At 49.1% G+C, this 20,515-nt stretch overlaps 1 protein-coding gene across 1 annotated transcript in view; it reads left to right on the top strand.

The window, feature by feature from the left end:
* SLC30A7 (solute carrier family 30 member 7) overlaps nt 1-20,515 on the top strand; it is a 71,400-nt gene that overhangs the window by 9,869 nt on the left and 41,016 nt on the right. The window contains exons 2-5 of the mRNA XM_075322215.1: nt 1,108-1,209; nt 4,160-4,273; nt 13,592-13,679; nt 20,227-20,356. Coding sequence (XP_075178330.1) covers nt 1,108-1,209; nt 4,160-4,273; nt 13,592-13,679; nt 20,227-20,356 — 434 coding nt within the window. The remainder of the gene's footprint in view (nt 1-1,107; nt 1,210-4,159; nt 4,274-13,591; nt 13,680-20,226; nt 20,357-20,515) is intronic.

Here is a 20,515-nt window from a genome sequence, read left to right as displayed (position 1 = left end):
TAATAAAGTAAGATGTAGAGAAAAGAACCACTACCACCTCACGGCTCGCCTCCACTGATCGCATTTCCGTGTATGATCCTTGGTACCTCTTGAATCCCTGGGCATCTTTACGCAATGCTGGGACTTCTAGGCCGGGGTTGCTCCTGCACATGCCTAGGCGGTGCAGAAGCCCTGACATAGAGTGCCCATTGTCAGGTCCTGCCATCGTCACAACTTTGAGGCTATGTGCGCACGTGTGCACTCTGCACGGCACCTAAAAGGTGCGCTTCAGAGCGCAGCTGAAAAGCTCCGTTCTGAAGCGCATGGTGCCGGCGAGAACGTGCGCTCTGCCTGCAGCTCCTGCCATAGACAGAGCAGGGGCTGCCGGCAAAGCGCACGGAAGAAGTGACATGTCACTTATTAGAACGCAGCGATTCGGGCAGCAGCCGAATCGCTGCGTTCTAATATGCCACGTGCGCACGGCCCCTGCACAATCTCCATAGACTGTGCAGGGGACGCAGGACGCATGCAGTTACGCTGCGCTACAAAGCGCAGCGTAACTGCATGAATTACGCACACGTGCGCACATAGCCTGACTCGAGTGAGGAAAGACGTCTTGGGCCTCGTTGCTGTTGGGATTCACAACGTAAGGAGAGGAGGCCCTGAGTGTGAGAGCGCGGTGGTGGCGGTAAGAAGAGGCAATAAGGATCGTGTAGAGTTCACTTCCACTCAAATAACTTTGTTCAACTATAGGAACAGACGCTTTTCCTTGCAAATACCAAGATCTTTGCTCAGGCATGTGGTGAGCCTCTGGTCTTTTTTTCCATAATCACATATAGCAATGTCCAAACCGTTTCTCTCACTTATGTGAGAATATCAGTGTGTTGAGCAATCGGGCAAAAGAAAGGCCTTCCTAGAACTGCGTCTGCTATGTGGAGAGACCAGGACGGCACCAATGAAGAGATCACACTAAAGATTTTACAGCCTAATGATACTTTACTACTCATGATACATGTTGCGTCGTCTACTTGAGACTGTGACTCCGGTGGACCCTGGGCCCGTGTACAGAGATATGTTATGACTTCTTTATATTGGTCCTTATATGATCTTTTCTGCTTTCTCCATTAGGTCAATCTTCTCAGACTCCACATCTAGAAATCTCTTCTGCTTTCTCTGCTTGAACCTTTCTTTTGCATTTGTGGAGCTTTTTTATGGGATATGGAGCAACAGGTAATGCAGCAGATAGTGATTACTAATTATATTTTATTCCTGTTTTGTTTCCGGTATTTATAGGTAATGTGTCACGTCTGTAATTATTTACATTTGTTTGAGTATCTTTTGCATGATTCAGAAAAAATGACCACGGAGAGCAGGATCCTTCCCCCGCCCATTTTTGTGATGGGATTAAGAAAATCACGGGAAAGGTTTTACTATGATCAGCATATTTATAATAACTTCACCAAGTATTTAGAAGGTAAAGAAGGTCGCCCTCACTTTGGGTGCATGATACCAGAAGATTTCTGATGTGTAGCCTATCCCCGACTCAGCACAGTGCTCGGGAAACCACTTTTTCTTGTTTGTTTGAGACGCCATTAAATCTGTAGCATTATTTTTGCATAAATGGTTATAGTATGGCATTCCTAATTGTCTGTTCTACTGACTATACTTTGAAATTTTTGTTAGCAGTAATGGACTTTTTTCTGTATACTGTGGCTCACACTTTTGAGACCCTCCGATCCTGAGAATGGGGGATGCTGCACTGCATTACCTTTAAATCCTTCTGCACAGTGCTGCCACCAGCCTAGTTCATTCCAGTAGGACCACTGTGCTGTTCTCTACAATGGGCAGGGAAAACAGCAAAAGGGGTGTGCTTTGGCCCCTTCATTCTTAAGATCATATCTTAGGGATATGACATCAACGTTTAAAGGGAACCTGTCACCTGTAGAGTGTGAGTGTGCGCGATAAGAGCAGTCATGGTATGGTGAGCGCAGACTGTAGCCGTTCCCTGCACTGCCCTGATGACTGGATGCAAGTGGCTACCAGGAGAATATAATGTTAGTGTCTTTTAGATGTGCTTCCAATAAGGCAGCCAGACATCATTTAAAGGGAAGCTATCAGGTGCCCTGTGCCCTGCAACCAAGCAGCATTCACATCTGTATGCCAAAATTCCTTGCCTAACCCGCCCTGCATAACAATATTCACTAAAATCAATGTTTAAAAAAAAAAATGTATGAAGTGTGTTTTTTCCTATTGTAATTAGGGCCTTGATTAGTTGCAGGGGCATTGTTTCCCCAGACTAGTCGGCCCTCCTTCCACGTAATCACGCCCTTGTGGACATGATTTCTATTACACAGCATCATTGCAGCTCCTGGAAATCTTGCATGCACGGCTTATTTTGGCAGTGTCAGTGCGCCACAGAAGCTGGATGTATGCGTGCCGGCTTCAGAGAGGTGCACTATGCATCATTGAATGTGCAGAAGCTGTTGTTCTGTTATGCACAGTGCACCTCCCTGAAGCCACGTCGCGTACACCCAGTTCTGAGAGGCCACTCGCACTGCCTAAATGAGCCGTGTGCATGTGCAAGATTTCCAGGAGCTGCGGTGATGCTGGCTTGTGGAAATAATGTTATCACCGCCACAGGGTCGTGATTATATTGAAAGAGGACCAACTAGTCTAGGAAAACATTGCCCCTTTGACTAGTCACAGGCTCTAATTACCATAGGTACAACGCACTTTATAAATACTTTTTTAAAGATTGATTTTAGTGAATAACCTTATACAGGGCTGGTTAGGTAGGGAATTTATTCATACAGATGTGAATACTGCTGGTTTGGAGGGCACAGGGGAGCTGATAGGTTCCCTTTTCAATGCTATCATCTTGCCATTGAGTCTACAGGTAAATAGCGTTTCTGGAAGTGACCGGTTCTCTTTAAGAGCATACAACCCATTTGATTATGTTAAGATTATATATAATGTTCCCGAGACTGAGTGCCTGCTTTGTCTGGTTGTCCCCTTCTTTGACGCATATTATTACTGATTGGTGACCTTTCACATAACGTCTGTTGTTCCTCGGCTGAGTTTGACATTAAGCTTTTATTTTACCACAAAGACCCAGTCAAAATCATAATAAGAATAATAAAGAAATGCCAAGAATCTCCCGAACCAGCCTGCGTCCTGGCAGCCATTTACCGGATGTATGGCTTTATATCCGCATTGTTCACGTTCTCGTAATTCCATGAACAGCTCTACATGAGGGGAGCTACCAGCGTCCCCCTACCAGACAGCCCCTGATCCTTTAGGGTACTTTCACACTTGCGTTCAGCGCAGTCCGTTAACGCACTGCGCTATTCTCCATAGACTTGTATGGACGACGCACTGTAACGCAAGTGTCAGCGTTGCATCCGCTGGACGACGCAGCGTCGTTATTTTTACGCTGCGCCGGGCGGATGGAACGCTGCATGTAACGTTTTTTTGAGCAGCGGAAACCTTTATTTTTCACTGCGCATGCTCTTCTTTTTTTTTTTTTTTTTTAATCACAAACTTTATTTTATTTCTTGGTGGCCGAACGTTCAGCTGAGCGCTCGGCCGCCGGCATGTCAGGGCGCTCAGCTGAGCGCTCGGCCGCCGGCATGTCAGGGCGCTCAGCTGAGCGCTCGGCCGCCGGCATGTCAGGGCGCTCAGCTGAGCGCTCGGCCGCCGGCTTGTCAGGGCGCTCGGCCGCCGGCTATTAAGAGCGATCAGCTGATTGTTCACAATATTCAGCTGCCGGTACTGTAAAGAAGAAAAAAAGTAAATAACGCTTTCCGTTATTTTGTACGATCCGTAGCATTGCGTTGTGCCACTATATGCAACACATCAGTCACACAACGCAATGCTACGGAAGCTGTCCAACGCAAGTGTGAAAGTAGCCTTACCAAGACTTCCCCCTCTACTGACCATCCCTTGGTATTTGTCTCAACCGAATAAGAGCCATACACCATCTTCTGAGTGTCCTGCCGACCTCTAGGGCTGATACGTGCACCATAACTATTACATTACAGAATATTTGTTGGCTAGAACGTCACGTATGTGGGAAGGTAGTGTCTGGTTTTGGGCATCCGCTGCAGTAGAAATTGCATTTATCTTTTCCACTCCCTCATTATAATAGGACCCTTGTAAGATTTCTGTGTCTTCCTTTCAGCTTGGGCCTGATCTCCGATTCCTTCCACATGTTTTTTGACTGCACAGCGTTGTTAGCCGGCCTGGCAGCTTCTGTGATTTCCCGGTGGAAAACAAATGAAGCCTTCTCATACGGGTAAGGTGTGTGCATGTGGCTGTGTATTGCTTTCCAGATGCATTCCTACAATATAATACTTCTGTGATACATAGGTAACATTATTATATCGCCAGTATCTGTCGGGGTGATGCCGACAAGTCCATTGTTTTGGCAGGAAAAATACGAAGTGCTACATGTGTCAAAAACAATTGAACCTACCTTATTGACTAAAGATTCATACTACATCATTCATCGTCCTTGTTGGTTCTTTGTGGCCGTGTAGTCTTCCCTGGGCCGGCACTTGGATGCTGGTATCCCGTGTGCCGGTCACAATTGCCAGATCTTGCGTGAGGCCTCTTCATTAGGACTCAAGAGATGTTATGATTTGTGTTATGTCAGGATGCCTGATTGGCCTATGGTAGTAATCAAAGAGGCGTCCAGCAATCACGTGCCAGCTTAAGAACATCACAATGCCCTGATCCGGCTGCCACCGATCACTGGAGTGGACGCAGGACCTGGTTACCTATCTGCTCATCTCTACTAACGGCGCCTCCGATAGACATGTGGACAGAGCTGCTCTCCATATATAAATTATCCAGCTATTTGTTTTGTAAATTCTTTACTTGTAGCTTTTTCATCTTTACATAGTATGGTATTAGAGTCTCATTTGTACAGTATTATACATGTTTGCTCACAATTCTTCATTTACTTTCATTGTGAAATTAGAGTTTAATTGTTGGAGCGGTCTGTTTGCAGAACAAACACAGGCTAGTTCAACTTCCCTGGCAGGATTAGTCATTGTGTGCGCTGTCAGCTCTGTGCAGACCTGGGTTTCCAGCTACATTTTATAGATGCATACTGTGTGCTGTTATTGTATTATATTAGCTATACATGCTGAAATTGTGCCACAAACCTCACGTGAACAGGACCGAAGCCACTGCTAGTTTGCGCTGGTGTCCCATGTGGCCACTTCATGCCCCTGATTACAATCTTCAGGGAAATCCTCAGACCGGACCATAGACATGAACTTTACGTCGAGAGCTGTGGGACCTGACGACAAAAATCTCTCAAAGGCAAACTGTAAGATCAATCCTCTATATGGGCATGTAGGTTATAGGATACTTTGAAAACTGCAATCTAATGTCTTATTCCAGAGAAATCCATGTTTTCCTTCTCTGTAAAATGAACTGTTACAGACTATGTACCGGACACTGATCTTCATGAGAATCCATTTCCAGAGCTTATTTTAACAAAACAGGGAGTTACCAGTGTGATATGTGACGGCCGCTCTCCTGATCTCACTGCAGAGCTGTGTGTTATTATAACTGACACCTCTGCAGGTTCCAGCTCACAGTATTATTATTTATTATTATAGCGCCATTTATGCCATGGCGCTTTACAAGTGAAAAAGGGTATACATAATAGCGACAAGTACAATAATCATAAACCAATACATGGCACAGACTGATACAGGAGGAGAGAGAACTCTGCCCGTGAGGGCTCACTGACTACAAGGGATGGATGGGAATACAGTAGGTGAGGGTAGAGATGGTCGTGCGTTGCTATAGCAGACTGAGTGTTATAGTAGGTTGTAGACTTGTCGAAAGAGATGGGTCTTCAGGTTCTTCTTGAAGCTTGTCAAAGTAGGTGAGAATCTGATATGTTGTGGCAGAGCATTCCAGATTATGGAGGAGGCACGGGAGGAATCTTGGAAACGATTATGGGAAGAGGAGAAAAGAAGGGAGTAGAGAAAGATATCTTGTGAAGAGGAGAGGTTGCGTGCAGATAGGTATCGGGAGACTAGGTAATAGATGTATGGAGGAGACGGGTTGCGGATGGCTTTGTATGTTATGGTTAAGGTTTTGAACTGTAGTCTTTGGGCAATGGGAAGCCAGTGAAGGGTTTGGCAGTGAGGAGAGGTTGGGGAGTAGCGGGGGGACAGGTGGATTAGTAAGGCAGCATAGTTTAGAATAGATTGTAGTGGTGTGCAACTGTTAGAAGGGATGCCACAGAGTGGGAGGTTGCAATAATCCAGGCGGGCAATAAGGGTGTGCACTAGTGTTTTTGCAGCATCTTGAGAAATTAATGTAGGAATCCGGGAAATATTTTTGAGTTGCGGGAGGTGGAGAGGGCTTGGATGTGTGGCTTGAAGGAGAGAGCAGAGTATACAGTTACTGCCAGGCAGCGAGCACATGGGACTGGGGAGATTGAGCAGCCGTTGACTTCAATGGATAGGTCAGTTAAGGGGGTTGAGTGAGGAGGAAAGATAATGAATTCTGTTTTGTCCATGTTCAGTTTTAGAAATTGAACAGAGAAAAAGGATGAAATAGCAGACAGACATTGTGGGATTTTGGTTAGTAAGGAGGTGATGTCAGGTCAAGAGAGGTAGAACTGCGTATCAGCAAGGAGGTGATATTGAAAACCATGGGACTCTGACCTGTCCCAAGACGGTGTAGATGGACAACAGCAGTGGTCCAAGAACTGAAATTTGGGGGACACTGACAGGGGGCAAGATGAGGAAGTGGTGGGAGACGCAGAAAATTCGGTCGGTTAGGTATGAGGAGATCCAAGATAGGGCCAAGTCTGTGAGGCCCAGAGATGACAATGTACTAGAAGGGAATGGTCCACTGTGTCGAAGGAAGAGGACAGGTCCAGGAGGAGAAGGACATAGTGTAGCTTGGCTTTGGCGGTTAGTAGATCATTGGTGACTTTAGTTAGGGTACTTTCAGTGGAATTATGCTGTCGAAAGCCAGATTGTAACTGTTCAGCTAGGGAGCAGGAGGAGAGGTGGAAGGATAGTTCAAGATGTACATGCTGTTCCAGTAGTTTTGAGGCATAAGGGCTAAGGGATATGGGGCTATAAGTTGACACAGAGGAAGGCATGTTTAAAGCTTGAAGGGAATACACCAGTTGTTAGTGATTGGTAGAAAAGAAAGGTTAGGGTTGGGATGAATACTGTGGTGAGATTGGAGATGAGGTGGAATGCAAGCACGTCTAGTGGACAGGTGGTGAGATGTGATCTTTAGAGTAGAGCAGAAAGATGATCTGTCATGGTGGAGAAACTGGATTTGGAGGAAGAGGGCTGAGTAGTTATGAGAAGGGGCTGTGGAGATTGTGGGCCAAAGCTTGCTCTGATGTTTGCCTCTTTCTTCAAGCAGCAGATTGATTAGTCTTCAGCTGAGATAAGGAGAAGGGAGGAGGTGACAGAGGAGAAAGCGTTGAATAGCTGTTTAGAGTTGAGATAGGGAAGATATGAGGGATGAGACGTAGGTTTGCTTTGCAGCAGTGAGTGCAGACTTGAAAGTGGTGAGAGACTGTATGTGATGAAGTGCTCATTGGAATGGGACCTCTTCGATTTCCACTCAGCAATCCTGGAAGCCCGTCTCAGTTTTTTAGTCTGGATTGTGTGCCATGGTTGCCTTTGATTGTGGGGGCTTTGGTATGCATGAGGGTGGTGGCCGATTAGAGAGCTGCAGAGATTGTATTGTTATAAAAAGTGGCAGCAGCATCTGCATCGTATAAAGAAGCAATGTCTGCAATAGAGAGAAGGGACTGAGAAAGTGAGTGTTTGAGATTTCTTCAATGGGTATCAAAGTTTGTGGAGGGGGGTTGTGTACATGTAGAAAAAAGGGAAGAGAATATGAGTAGGTTGTGGTTAGACAGAGGGAGAGGTGAGTTTGATAGGTTAGATAGGGAACAGAGGCGAGTGAAGATTAGGTCCAATGTGTTGCCATCTTTGTCAGTAGCTGCAGAGGACCATTGGGTGAGGCCGAAGGAGGAAGTAAAGCCTGCTTTACACGAGTCGATCTATCGTGCGATAGCACGAGCGATCGTACCCGCCCCCGTCGTTTTTGCCTAACGGGCCAATCGCTGCCCGTGGCGCACAAACTCGTTTAACCACTGTCACACGCACTTACCTTCCGGACAACCTCGCTGTGGGCGACGAACTTCCACTTCCTGAAGTGGGAGGGATGTTCGGCATCACAGCGACGTCACATGGCAGCCGGCCAATAGAAGCGGAGGGGCGGAGATGAGCGGGATGTAAACATCCCGCCCACCTCCTTCCTTCCATTAAGCCGGCGGGTGCCGTGGGACGCAGGTACGCTGTGTTCATCGTTCCCGTGGTGTCACACGGAGCAACGTGTGATGCCACGGAAACGATGAACAACCTGCACCCATGAAAATAAACGATATTATGAAAGTTAACGACGAGTTCATGATTTGTGAGCAATACTGTGTCGCTCGGAGGTGTCACACGAGATGACATCGTGTACGATGCCGGATGTGCGTCACGAAAACCGTGATCGTGATATATCGTGATCGCACGATATATCGTCTCGTGTTAAGCCTGCATAAGTGTTTTGAAGTTTAGAGACAGATGAGTGGGAGGTGTCAATGGAGATGTTAAAGTTGTACATGATGATGGTGGGAATGTCAGTGGAAAGGAAATGAAGTAGCGAGGTCGAGAAAGGTGGTGGCCGGCCTAGTGGGGTGGTAAATGACAGCCAGTTGGAGGTTGGTGGGGGAATAGAATGCAGACTGAGTGCACCTTTAAAAGATGGAAGAGTAACGGAGGGTGTCAGTGGGGTGAAGGAGCAGTCTTACAATATTGTTGCAAACAGCAGAGCTGTGAGAGCTGCAGCAGCTAACGTGTTTATAAGGAGACTAAGTTCAGTGCTCCTGTTCTGTGGTAGTTACATTTCTCACACTGGTAACTCCTCTTTTCCCTGCCGCCCATGACAGCACCACATGAGAGATAGGTTCCGCCCACATCAGGACAGGAAACCCACTGATAAAAAGGCGGTACCTCTCCTCCACATCAGTTTGGTTTCCTGTCCTGGTATGGACAACCCATTGCTGTCCCAGGTCCGACCTGGTGTGGAAGCCTGGTACTTACCTGAAGCCGGTGCTCGGGCCTGGATGCACCCCCCCTCGGTCTCAGACCTCTGCGGCGGTGAGGCGCGGGCCTGGAGCGGGAGCTCGGCCCGGCGTCGCTCCAGGGATGTGCGCACTCACGGCGGCCGCTGGAAGGCTTGTCCCTGCTGTGCAGCACGCTGGAGTGAAGCTGGAAGCTCCGACCGGAAGTGACGCGATTCCAGGGTGACGTGCGCAATGCGACCAGGAAGTGACTGGTGTGCGCATGCGCACTAGGATCCAAGATGGCGGCGCCCATGTAACGAGACAAATGTGACCGGCGCTTGGGACTGGTGAGTTTTTTCTCCTCCATTGTTACCATTATGGCAGGAGATTCACCCCGCAGCAAGGAGCAGCGCAAGGAGTCGCCACAGCGGGGCTCGGAACGCGGCTCTGCGGATCGTTCCCGGAAAGCTGTATCCAGTCCGGGCAGCGTTCGGTCGGTGGGTCCCCAGAGGTCCAAGGGAGATAAGAATCCGCCTCCTGATCCGGTATTGCCTGGAGTCGTGGGGGTGAGTGGACTTCGTGGTCTTCCATGTTTCTAAGTCCCCGTTTCCGTGTCCCCTCTCTTGTTAGGTACCGAAAAAATGTGCCTCCAAGCAGCGTCACAAGGAATGTGCCATATGCCAATCCTCCCTGTCTTCGGATTACACCAAGGCCCTGTGTGCAGGCTGTATCCAACAGACCCTACTCAAAGAGGGGCCGGGGTTCTCATCTGAAGTCGGAGTCTCTATGTGCGGCTCACGTGACCAGGGTCATCACCATCCTGGAAAGCCTGGGGTGGGTGGTGAATCAGCAGAAGTCCAGACTCCAGCCTCTCCAGTGTCAAGTCTTCCTGGGTCTCGTCTTGGACTCTACCAGACAGTTGTGCCACCTGCCAGAGGACAAGGTCGCCAGGATCTTGTCCTTTCTCTCTTCCGTAAGGAGTTGCCCAAGCATGTCCTTACGGCAGGCTATGTCGCTGGTCGGGACTCTTACCTCTTGCATCCCAGGAGTGTGGTGGGCCCAACTGCGTTCCAGAATCCTCCAGATGGAGGTCCTTCAGTTTCAGAGACTGTTTGGAGGCTGTTTGGAGAAACAATTGACCCTGTCTGCGGACACCTTGCACTCCCTGGGTTGGTGGCAGGACCCCTCTCACCTCCGGATGGGGGTTCCTTGGCTTTCCCCGGTCACGGACACAATAGTCACAGATGCCAGCCATTGGGGGTGGGGTGCCCATCTACGCCAACGGGTGCTCCAGGGTCCCTGGGACGCTCAGTTGGTCAGACAGTCCTCCAACTACAGGGAGCTCATGGCAGTTCTCAAGGCACTAGAGGGGTTCCTCCCCTTCTTGAGAGGTCGCCATGTTCGGATCCTTTCGGACAACAGGGTGACGGTGGCGTACGTCAACCATCAGGGCGGCACCAGATCCCCTTCTCTTCTGACTCTGACTATGCACATCTTCCAGCTGGCCGAACAACATCTCTCCTCCTTGACTGCTCTTCAGATCAAGGGGACGGACAACGAGGAGGCAGACTTCCTCAGCCGGCACTGTCTCCGTCAAGGGGAGTGGTCCTTGGACCCGGAGGTCTTTCGCAAGATCACGCTTCTATGGGGTGTCCCTGTTCTAGACCTGTTCGCTACCAAGGCGAATCGGAAAGTGGACAGGTTCTGCTCTCTCAACCCCCGAGACGATCCTGTTGCCCTCGATGCCTTCCAGATGTCTTGGTCTCACGGCCTCCTGTACGCGTTTCCTCCCCTGATCCTGTTGCCTTCGGTTCTCCGGAAAATCCGGACCGACAGAGCAGAGGTTATTCTCATCGCTCCCTTCTGGCCGAAACGGGCGTGGTTTTACTGGCTGTGGACACTGTCTCTGGTGGATCCTTGGGTTCTCCCGGACGCCCCTCATCTCCTGTCCCAGGGCCCAGTCCGTCACCCCCCCGACCCGGCTCTCCATTTGACGGCTTGGCGTTTGAGCGGCGGCTGCTAGCTCGACGGGGGTTTTCCTCTTGCTTAATCGATACTCTTCTTCGCAGTAGGAAAGCGGTCACCACGGCCATTTACGGTAGGGTCTGGAAGCGCTTTCTCCTTCAGTCGGGGGCTCGGGCGGAGGGCCCCCCTCCTATCTCGGCTATTCTAGAATTCCTACAGAGGGGGTTGGAATTGGGGCTCTCCACCAGTACGCTCAAGGTGCAGGTATCGGCCTTAGGGGCACTGTTTCATTGTAGTCTGGCGCAGAATGAATGGATTTGCCGGTTCATTAAATCTAAGTCCAGGTCTGTACCTGTTCAGGCTCCCAGGGTTCCCCCATGGGACCTTAATTTAGTGTTGGATGCCCTCACAGGGCCTCCGTTTGAGCCCTTAGGGGAAGTCCCTCTCAAACTGCTGTCCCTTAAAGTTTTTCTCCTCGTCGCACTCACCTCGGCCAGGCGGGTGGGGGATCTCCAAGCCTTGTCTGTGGTTCACCCTTATACCCAGATTCTGTATGATAGGGTAGTGTTGCGGACTGATCCCTTCTACTTGCCCAAGGTTTCTACACCTTTTCATAGGTCCCAAGAGATCGTGCTCCCTTCCCTCTGTGACCCCCCTCGGAACGAGGAGGAGGCTAGGTTACACACGTTGGATGTCCGGAGGGCCTTAGTCACGTACCTAGATAGGACTAGGGAATGGAGGAAGTCTCAGGTCCTGTTTGTCACTTTTCAGGGGCAGTCCAGGGGGCATGGGGCTTCTAAGGCTACCTTGGCCAGATGGGTCAGGGATGCCATCGGTTTGGCGTACTCGGCAAAAGACGCCACTCCTCCTCCGGGCATAAGGGCGCACTCCACTAGAGCGGTGTCTACGTCTTGGGCGGAGAGGGCGGATGCCTCTCTTGACCAGATCTGTCGGGCGGCTACTTGGTCGTCTCCTGGGACTTTCTTTCGGCACTATAGGCTGGACTTGTCCTCCACAACTGACCTTTCCTTTGGGAGACGGGTCTTGCAGGCGGTGGTCCCTCCCTAAGGTGGATGGTCTATTTAAATCTCTCATGTGGTGCTGTCATGGGCGGCAGGGAAAAATCTTAATTACTCACCGGTAATGGGATTTTCAATAGCCCATGACAGCACCCTTAGTTCCCCCCCTATTCACTGGTTGTGGGCACCCTTCGGGGAGTGTTAGTTATGGGTGTTTTTCCTTGGGTGGTGGTATGATTAATCTGTTTCTTGTGTTTTGTTGGTCCTCTCTGGCTCTGAAAACCTACTGATGTGGAGGAGAGGTACCGCCTTTTTATCAGTGGGTTTCCTGTCCTGATGTGGGCGGAACCTATCTCTCATGTGGTGCTGTCATGGGCTATTGAAAATCCCATTACCGGTGAGTAATTAAGATTTTTTTATTAAAAATAAGCTCTGGAGGCAGAGTCTCATGCAAATCATTGTTCGACCCATAGTCTGGGACTACGCTTTATATATAAGAAAAACTGGATTTCTCTTGAATAAGATTTTTAGATTGTGTTCTATGGCCTACATGCATATAGAGTGCTTAGGAAGGTTGATCCTACTGACAGATTCCTTTTAACTCCTTAATGACCCATGTATGCTATGTATGTCATAAATCATCTCCCTGAATTAATGCTGGCTTGATGTGTTGTCATGACAGCCAGGGGTCAACTGAAGACCTGCCATCTCAGTACGCTTGTGAAAGTCATCCCAAGGCTGGTGTTCATTGGAGACTGTGATTTCTTCTATATACAGCAATGCGTGTTTCCTCCTATAGTATAGTTTGGGATCTGCGTGTGCAGCCCATATGCGCGGTGCAGGCTGTTGATTACAGCTGTGACTGGTTAGTGTTGCTGTCCAGATGACCTGAAGCGAGCGACTGCAGGGAGAAGTTAACTTTTTCTGTAGCCGAGCTTCCAATTAATCGGCTATACAAAATTTAAGTTGTGTACCTGCTGATTAACCCTATATCTGGACAATGAAATTGATAGGCAAAAAAACCCATTAAATCTATTGGTGTCTAAATAATGGGAGTCTGGTGAGATCCCTGTTACCCACACCTGTACACACTTTCATACAGTTGCAGGGTGGATGGTTACATGACAAATGACACCAGGCGCTCTTCAGTTTTTTTTGTTTTTTTTTTTTCGATGGAAACCACTAGATGTGTGCATATATAGTCATGTTAACTGCTCAAGTCTGTATACATGACAAATCTCCACTTGTCATCTTGATGGTACTGTTATGTGGGTTGGTTGTAACAATTGCAATCCTTACTGTATATTGGGTATCACCGTCTCATTCCTCCACGGGGGTCAGGGATGATATGACTATTCATAATGTGTTAGGATAGTGGGGTTCAGAAACTGAGACCGTAATCGGGGTACACCCACAGAGATGAAAAAAGCCAACAAAGCAAGACTGCCTATGAGTATCTGGTGTGCAGTGTGTTCTCATGGTCATGGATTTTTTTCATTGTGTCCCTCTCCAGGTTTGTACGGGCAGAAGTCCTGGCGGGTTTTGTGAATGGTCTATTCCTGATCTTCACGGCATTTTTCATCTTCTCAGAAGGAGTGGAGGTAAGCAGTCTAGAAGATTCACAAGTGGCTTCATCCTCGGTGGCTAGATGAGGGGCTTGATGATGTCCCATTGCACGTGTACGGCCTACAGGTATCATGTGCCTGTACTGTTTGTTAGGGTACCTCCTGGATGGGACATAATCAGCGCCACCCACCTTCACATTGCTAAGTGTAAATGCAGATTTTAAGGAACTCCCTTGTTATCTTTGATGATCATTCCATTTTATATGTAGCAGAGCTGTGCTGGTTATTTAGCTGTTTGGTGCTGTATTATTAGAATAAGGCCTAAGACACACGGCATGAAAATCGGAGCGAGTGGAATGCGATAAAACATTGCATTCCACTCAGACCAATATAAGCCTATGTGCCAGCACCCATGAGCGATTATTTTCTCAACCCTACTCAGACCGAGAAAATAGTCACAGCATGCTGCGGGTGCAATGCGATCCTTGTTTCTCTCGCACCCATTTGTGTATGGGGCGAGAGAAAAATCGCACTGCACTCGCAGTACACCAGTGTACCGTGAGAGCAGTGTGAGAATCGCAATAGCTGCCAATGGAGGAGAGAGGGAGATAAATCTCTCCCTCCCCTGCTCAGTGCCGGCCTGCCCCACCGCAGCTGTGGTCCGATCGCACAATCTTACCTCAGTCACAGTGACACTCGCATGACACTCGGCTCCCGCTGTGCTGCCGGTGTAAGCAGTGTGTTATGTGAGGATCGCAGTAGTCCCCCGTGTGGCCCCAGCTTTACTCTTTCACTTCAGAGATTTAAAGAGAGTCTGTCAGTAGGATCGGCCCTCCTATGCCTGTAAAGTTGTCACTTTTCTCTCGCTGTTTGCTATTGTAGCTGAAGGAAGGGAAGTATCCTGTTCAAATAGGATCTCCAGGAGCCGATACAGGCAGACCGGTTTGTCTGGCACTACTACGCTGCTCACTGTTCTGATATATACCAAGACATACGTTTTCTGAATGTGTGCATTTAGAGGGCTTTTCCATACCATATGCAGCCTTCTGTATAATCTCATTAGAGCAAATTTGACACTGAATGGCTAATCTTTTAACAAGTGTAGCTGATAATTATCTGGGGAAATACACAACTTAAAGATGACCTGTCACTAAATCAGAATTGACCAGTTTTTGCTCTTTTACTTTATTCCTGCTGTTTCCCTGAGTATCCTGTTTTTTTTGTTTGTTTTTTTTGTAAATTTCTCCGTTTCAAAGATATGGTTTCTTTTCAGTGCTAACTTTCATTGCCCAAACAGAAGGGCGTTGCATACAGTGTAATAGTGCAGAACGGCTTAAAGACACGCCCCAGAGGATCCTACCAGACACCCCCCACCCCCGATAAATGGCAGTACATAAAAGGCCCATATCTCTAGTACCATATGGCCAATGTTAAAAAAGAAAACTGAATACTTAGGAAAGAAAATGAGAGCAAACACTGGCCACTTTGATCTGGTGACAGGTCCTTGTAAGGTGCCCATACATATTAGAGGTTGTCTGAACCCACTGATTTTTGGAGGAGCTGCCAGCAATCTAGGAGTGTTCGGACTCCTCTCCTCGCAGCTGATGTCAGGGAATGAGATGGATCAGCATGTTTTTTTATCTCATTATGCCTTAATCCTTTTTTCTTTCTGGAGAAAAGTTGCAGCAAACATTGACAGCTCAAATCAGTGTTCACTGATTGGCTGCAGTGTTAATGTGACGTCAGCACTGCAGACAATAACAGACTGAGAGCAATGGCAGAAATTTGTTCCGGTCTTGAGGAGGGCGAGTGAAGTAGTTTTATTTTATTCTTTATAGGGGTTGTTTGCTTCTTGGACATCCCCCTACTCATTCCCCTTGTTCTCCCCCGTAGAAATAAGCAAGCCTATAATCCCCTCCAGTGCAGCTGTGTTTGCAGTGATATCTGAAGCCGCGTTCCCGGGGCCCACGTGATATAATACTCGAGCCCTGCGAATAATTGGTGTCCGTCGTCTGTCTCCCTGTTTTCGAAGACTTGAGGAGGATCTAAGCTCTGCACTGACTTTTTGCTCAAACGTCCAAAAGCAGGGAAGAGGAAGCTGGCACTGATAGGTTGCTGTGCCCATGTGTCAAAATATTGCATGGGCCCCGGGGACGCAGACATCGCTGGAAACTCAGCCGCATCGGAGGCGAGTGTAGGCTTATTTATTTTTTACGGGAGCATACAAAGGGGAATAAGTAGAGGTTGTCCAAGTAGTGGTCATCCTCTTTAAATCACACTAGCCATGGGACTGGAGTTTCCAAAAGCACAATACCTAATTAATAACTGCTGGGGGTCCATCGTCCAGTGCGCCCAACCTTCGGCTTACAGCCTAACATATGCAGGGTGCTTCAGAGATCGTGCATATCCCATCCTCCTGCCATTGATTGCATTTATTACTGTGGATTGGATTGAAGAGGTCAATCAACAATGGGTTGAGTTGACCGCTCATGAACACGCAATGCGACACATCACCACTAGACTTGTTAGCACTTTCTACAATCCTACACGTTAAGATTTAATTCCGAAAAACTAGTGTAGAATACAGTTTTGTCTTTCTTTGTCGCTCCTAATTGGGAGACCCAGACAATTGGTGTATAGCTACTGCCTCCGGAGGCCACACAAAGCACTACACTAAAAAGTGTAAGGCCCCTCCCCTTCTGGCTATACACCCCCCCCGTGGGATCACGGGCTCCTCAGTTTTATGCTTTGTGCGAAGGAGGTCAGACAGCGTCTGCCAACTCTGTGGTTTTACGTAGAGCCTTGTGGTTGAGAGAATGGAAGGCAGATTCTGCTTCCAAGAAGTGCTTAACCAGTTTGCCTCTTTCTCGTGACCGACTGTTTGGTGAGCGTTTGGATGAAATCATTAAACACTCCAAGGGTAAGGATTCATCCTTACCTCAACCCAGACAAAACAAACCCCAACAGAGGAGGGGACAGTCTGGTTTTCGGTCCTTTCGAGGCTCAGGCAGGTCCCAATTCTCCTCGTCCAAAAGGACTCAAAAGGATCAGAGGGGCTCAGATTCTTGGCGGACTCAATCACGACCAAAAAAGACAGCCGGAAGAACCGTTACCAAGACGGCTTCCTCATGACTCTCAGCCTCCTCTCTCCGCATCCTCGGTCGGTGGCAGACTCTCCCGCTTTGGCGACATTTGGCTGTCACAGGTCAAAGACCGTTGGGTGAGAGACATTCTGTCTCACGGGTACAGGATAGAGTTCAGTTCTCGTCCTCCAACTCGCTTCTTCAGAACTTCTCCACCTCCCGACCGAGCAGATGCTCTTCTGCAAGCGGTGTCCGCCCTAAAGGCGGAAGGAGTGGTGACTCCCGTTCCTCTTCAGGAACGAGGTCGCGGTTTTTACTCCAATTTGTTTGTGGTGCCAAAGAAGGACGGGTCGTTCCGTCCCGTCCTGGATCTAAAGCTGCTCAACAAACACGTGAAAACCAGGCGGTTCCGGATGGAATCCCTCCGCTCCGTCATCGCCTCAATGTCTCAAGGAGATTTCCTTGCATCAATAGACATCAAGGATGCTTATCTCCACGTGCCGATTGCGCCAGAGCATCAGCGTTTTCTACGCTTCGTTGTAGGAAGCGAACACCTGCAGTTCGTAGCTCTACCTTTCGGGCTGGCGACAGCCCCTCGGGTCTTTACCAAGGTTATGGCAGCAGTAGTGGCAGTCCTGCACTCGCAAGGTCACTCTGTGATTCCGTATTTGGACGATCTACTTATCAAGGCACCCTCTCAAGAGGCATGCCAGCACAGCCTGAACGTGGCACTGAAGACTCTCCAGGGTTTCGGGTGGATTATCAACTTTTCAAAGTCAAATCTAACCCCGACCCAATCACTAACATATCTTGGCATGGAGTTTCATACTCTCTCAGCGATAGTGAAACTTCCACTGGACAAACAGTGTTCACTACAGACAGGGGTGCAATCTCTCCTTCAGGGCCAGTCGCACCCCTTGAGGCGCCTCATGCACTTCCTAGGGAAGATGGTAGCAGCAATGGAAGCAGTTCCTTTCGCGCAGTTTCATCTGCGTCCACTTCAATGGGACATTCTCCGCCAATGGGACGGGAAGTCGACATCCCTCGACAGGGATGTCTCCCTCTCTCAGACAGCCAAGGACTCTCTCCGGTGGTGGCTTCTTCCCACCTCATTGTCGAAAGGAAAGTCGTTCCTACCCCCATCCTGGGCGGTGGTCACGACAGACGCGAGCCTGTCAGGGTGGGGAGCAGTGTTTCTCCACCACAGGGCTCACGGTACGTGGACTCGGAAAGAGTCCACCCTTCAGATCAATGTTCTGGAAATCAGAGCAGTCTATCTTGCCCTACAAGCCTTCCAGCAGTGGCTAGCAGGCAAGCAGATCCGAATTCAGTCGGACAACTCCACAGCGGTGGCATACATCAACCACCAAGGGGGAACACGCAGTCGGCAGGCCTTCCAGGAAGTCCGGTGGATTCTGACGTGGGTGGAAGACACGGCATCCACCATATCCGCAGTTCACATACCAGGCGTGGAAAACTGGGAAGCAGACTTTCTCAGTCGCCAGGGCATGGACGCAGGGGAATGGTTCCTTCACCCGGACGTGTTTCAGGAGATCTGTCGCCGCTGGGGGATGCCGGACGTCGACCTGATGGCGTCACGGCACAACAACAAGGTCCCGGTTTTCTTGGCGCGATCCCACGATTACCGAGCTCTGGCGGCAGACGCCCTAGTTCAGGATTGGTCGCAGTTCAGGCTACCTTATGTGTTCCCACCTCTGGCGTTGTTGCCCAGGGTGCTGCGCAAGATCAGGGCCGACTGCCGCCGCGCCATCCTCGTCGCTCCAGACTGGCCAAGGAGGTCGTGGTACCCGGATCTGTGGCACCTCACGGTAGGCCAACCGTGGGCTCTGCCAGACCGTCCAGACTTGCTGTCTCAAGGGCCGTTTTTCCATCTGAATTCTGCGGCCCTGAACCTGACTGTGTGGCCATTGAGTCCTGGATCCTAGCGGCCTCAGGTTTATCTCATGAAGTGGTTGCCACCATGAGACAGGCTAGGAAACCATCCTCCGCCAAGATCTACCACAGGACGTGGAAGATATTCTTATCTTGGTGCTCTGCTCAGGGAGTTTCTCCCTGGCCATTTGCATTGCCTATTTTTCTTTCCTTCCTGCAGTCTGGGTTGGAAAAAGGTTTGTCGCTCGGCTCCCTTAAAGGTCAAGTCTCCGCGCTATCCGTATTTTTTCAGAAGCGCCTAGCGCGACTTCCTCAGGTACGCACGTTCCTGCAAGGGGTTTGTCATATCGTCCCCCCTTACAAGCGGCCGTTGGAGCCCTGGGATCTGAACAAGGTCCTAATTGCTCTCCAGAAGCCGCCTTTCGAGCCTTTGAAGGATGTTTCCCTTTCTCGTCTTTCACAGAAAGTGGCCTTTCTAGTGGCGGTCACGTCTCTTCGGAGAGTGTCCGAGCTGGCGGCGTTATCATGCAGATCTCCCTTCCTAGTATTTCACCAGGACAAGGTAGTTCTGCGTCCAATTCCAGAATTTCTTCCTAAGGTGGTATCCTCCTTTCATCTCAACCAGGATATCACTTTACCGTCTTTGTGTCCGCATCCAGTTCACCAATTTGAAAAAGGTTTGCATTTATTGGATCTGGTGAGAGCACTCAGGATCTACATTTCCCGCACGGCGCCCCTGCGCCGCTCGGATGCACTCTTTATCCTTGTCGCTGGTCAGCGTAAGGGGTCGCAAGCTTCCAAATCCACCCTGGCGCGGTGGATCAAGGAACCAATTCTTCACACCTACCGTTCTGCTGGGCTTCCGATTCCATCAGGACTGAAGGCCCATTCTACCAGAGCCGTGGGTGCGTCCTGGGCATTACGGCACCAGGCTACGGCTCAGCAGGTGTGCCAGGCGGCTACCTGGTCGAGTCTGCACACTTTTACCAAGCATTATCAGGTGCATACCTACGCTTCGGCGGATGTCAGCCTAGGTAGACAAGTCCTTCAGGCGGCGGTGGCCCACCTGTAGGAAAGGGCTGTTTGACGGCCCTATCACGAGGTATTCTTTTACCCACCCAGGGACTGCTTTTGGACGTCCCAATTGTCTGGGTCTCCCAATTAGGAGCGACAAAGAAGAAGGGAATTTTGTTTACTTACCGTAAATTCCTTTTCTTCTAGCTCCAATTGGGAGACCCAGCACCCGCCCTGTTTTCTTAGGGATTGTGTTTTTTCGGGTGCACATGTTGTTCATGTTGAAGAGTTCAGTTCTCCGATGTTGTTCCTCGGATTGAATTTGTCTTTAAAACAGTTATTGGCTTTCCTCCTTCTTGCTTTTGCACTAAAACTGAGGAGCCCGTGATCCCACGGGGGGGTGTATAGCCAGAAGGGGAGGGGCCTTACACTTTTTAGTGTAGTGCTTTGTGTGGCCTCCGGAGGCAGTAGCTATACACCAATTGTCTGGGTCTCCCAATTGGAGCTAGAAGAAAAGGAATTTACGGTAAGTAAACAAAATTCCCTTCTTCTCCAGTACAACAGGTCTAATGTGTGTTTATTTTTCTTCTAAGCGAGCGTTGGATACCCCTGAGGTCCATCATGAACGGTTACTTCCAGTATCCATCCTGGGCTTTCTTGTAAACCTTATTGGAATATTTGTGTTCCAGCATGGCGGAAATCATGGACATTCGCATGATGGCGGTATGTTGTTCTATCTCTAGTTTTTCTAACTAAGTGAAAAAGGTCAGTCCGTATTATGTGATTTATAATCTAGTTCTTCATATGCGAGTACATTACAGTTCAATTTCTGTTGTAGTAGACTGTGTCTGGGTGTCCTCCTCCAGTAGGCGTATACGGCTG

This window comes from Anomaloglossus baeobatrachus, chromosome 8 (assembly GCF_048569485.1).
Source record: "Anomaloglossus baeobatrachus isolate aAnoBae1 chromosome 8, aAnoBae1.hap1, whole genome shotgun sequence".
Lineage (NCBI taxonomy): Eukaryota > Metazoa > Chordata > Amphibia > Anura > Aromobatidae > Anomaloglossus > Anomaloglossus baeobatrachus.
Note: the sequence above shows the minus strand (reverse complement) of the source record. Positions and strands in the feature narration are given on the sequence as shown.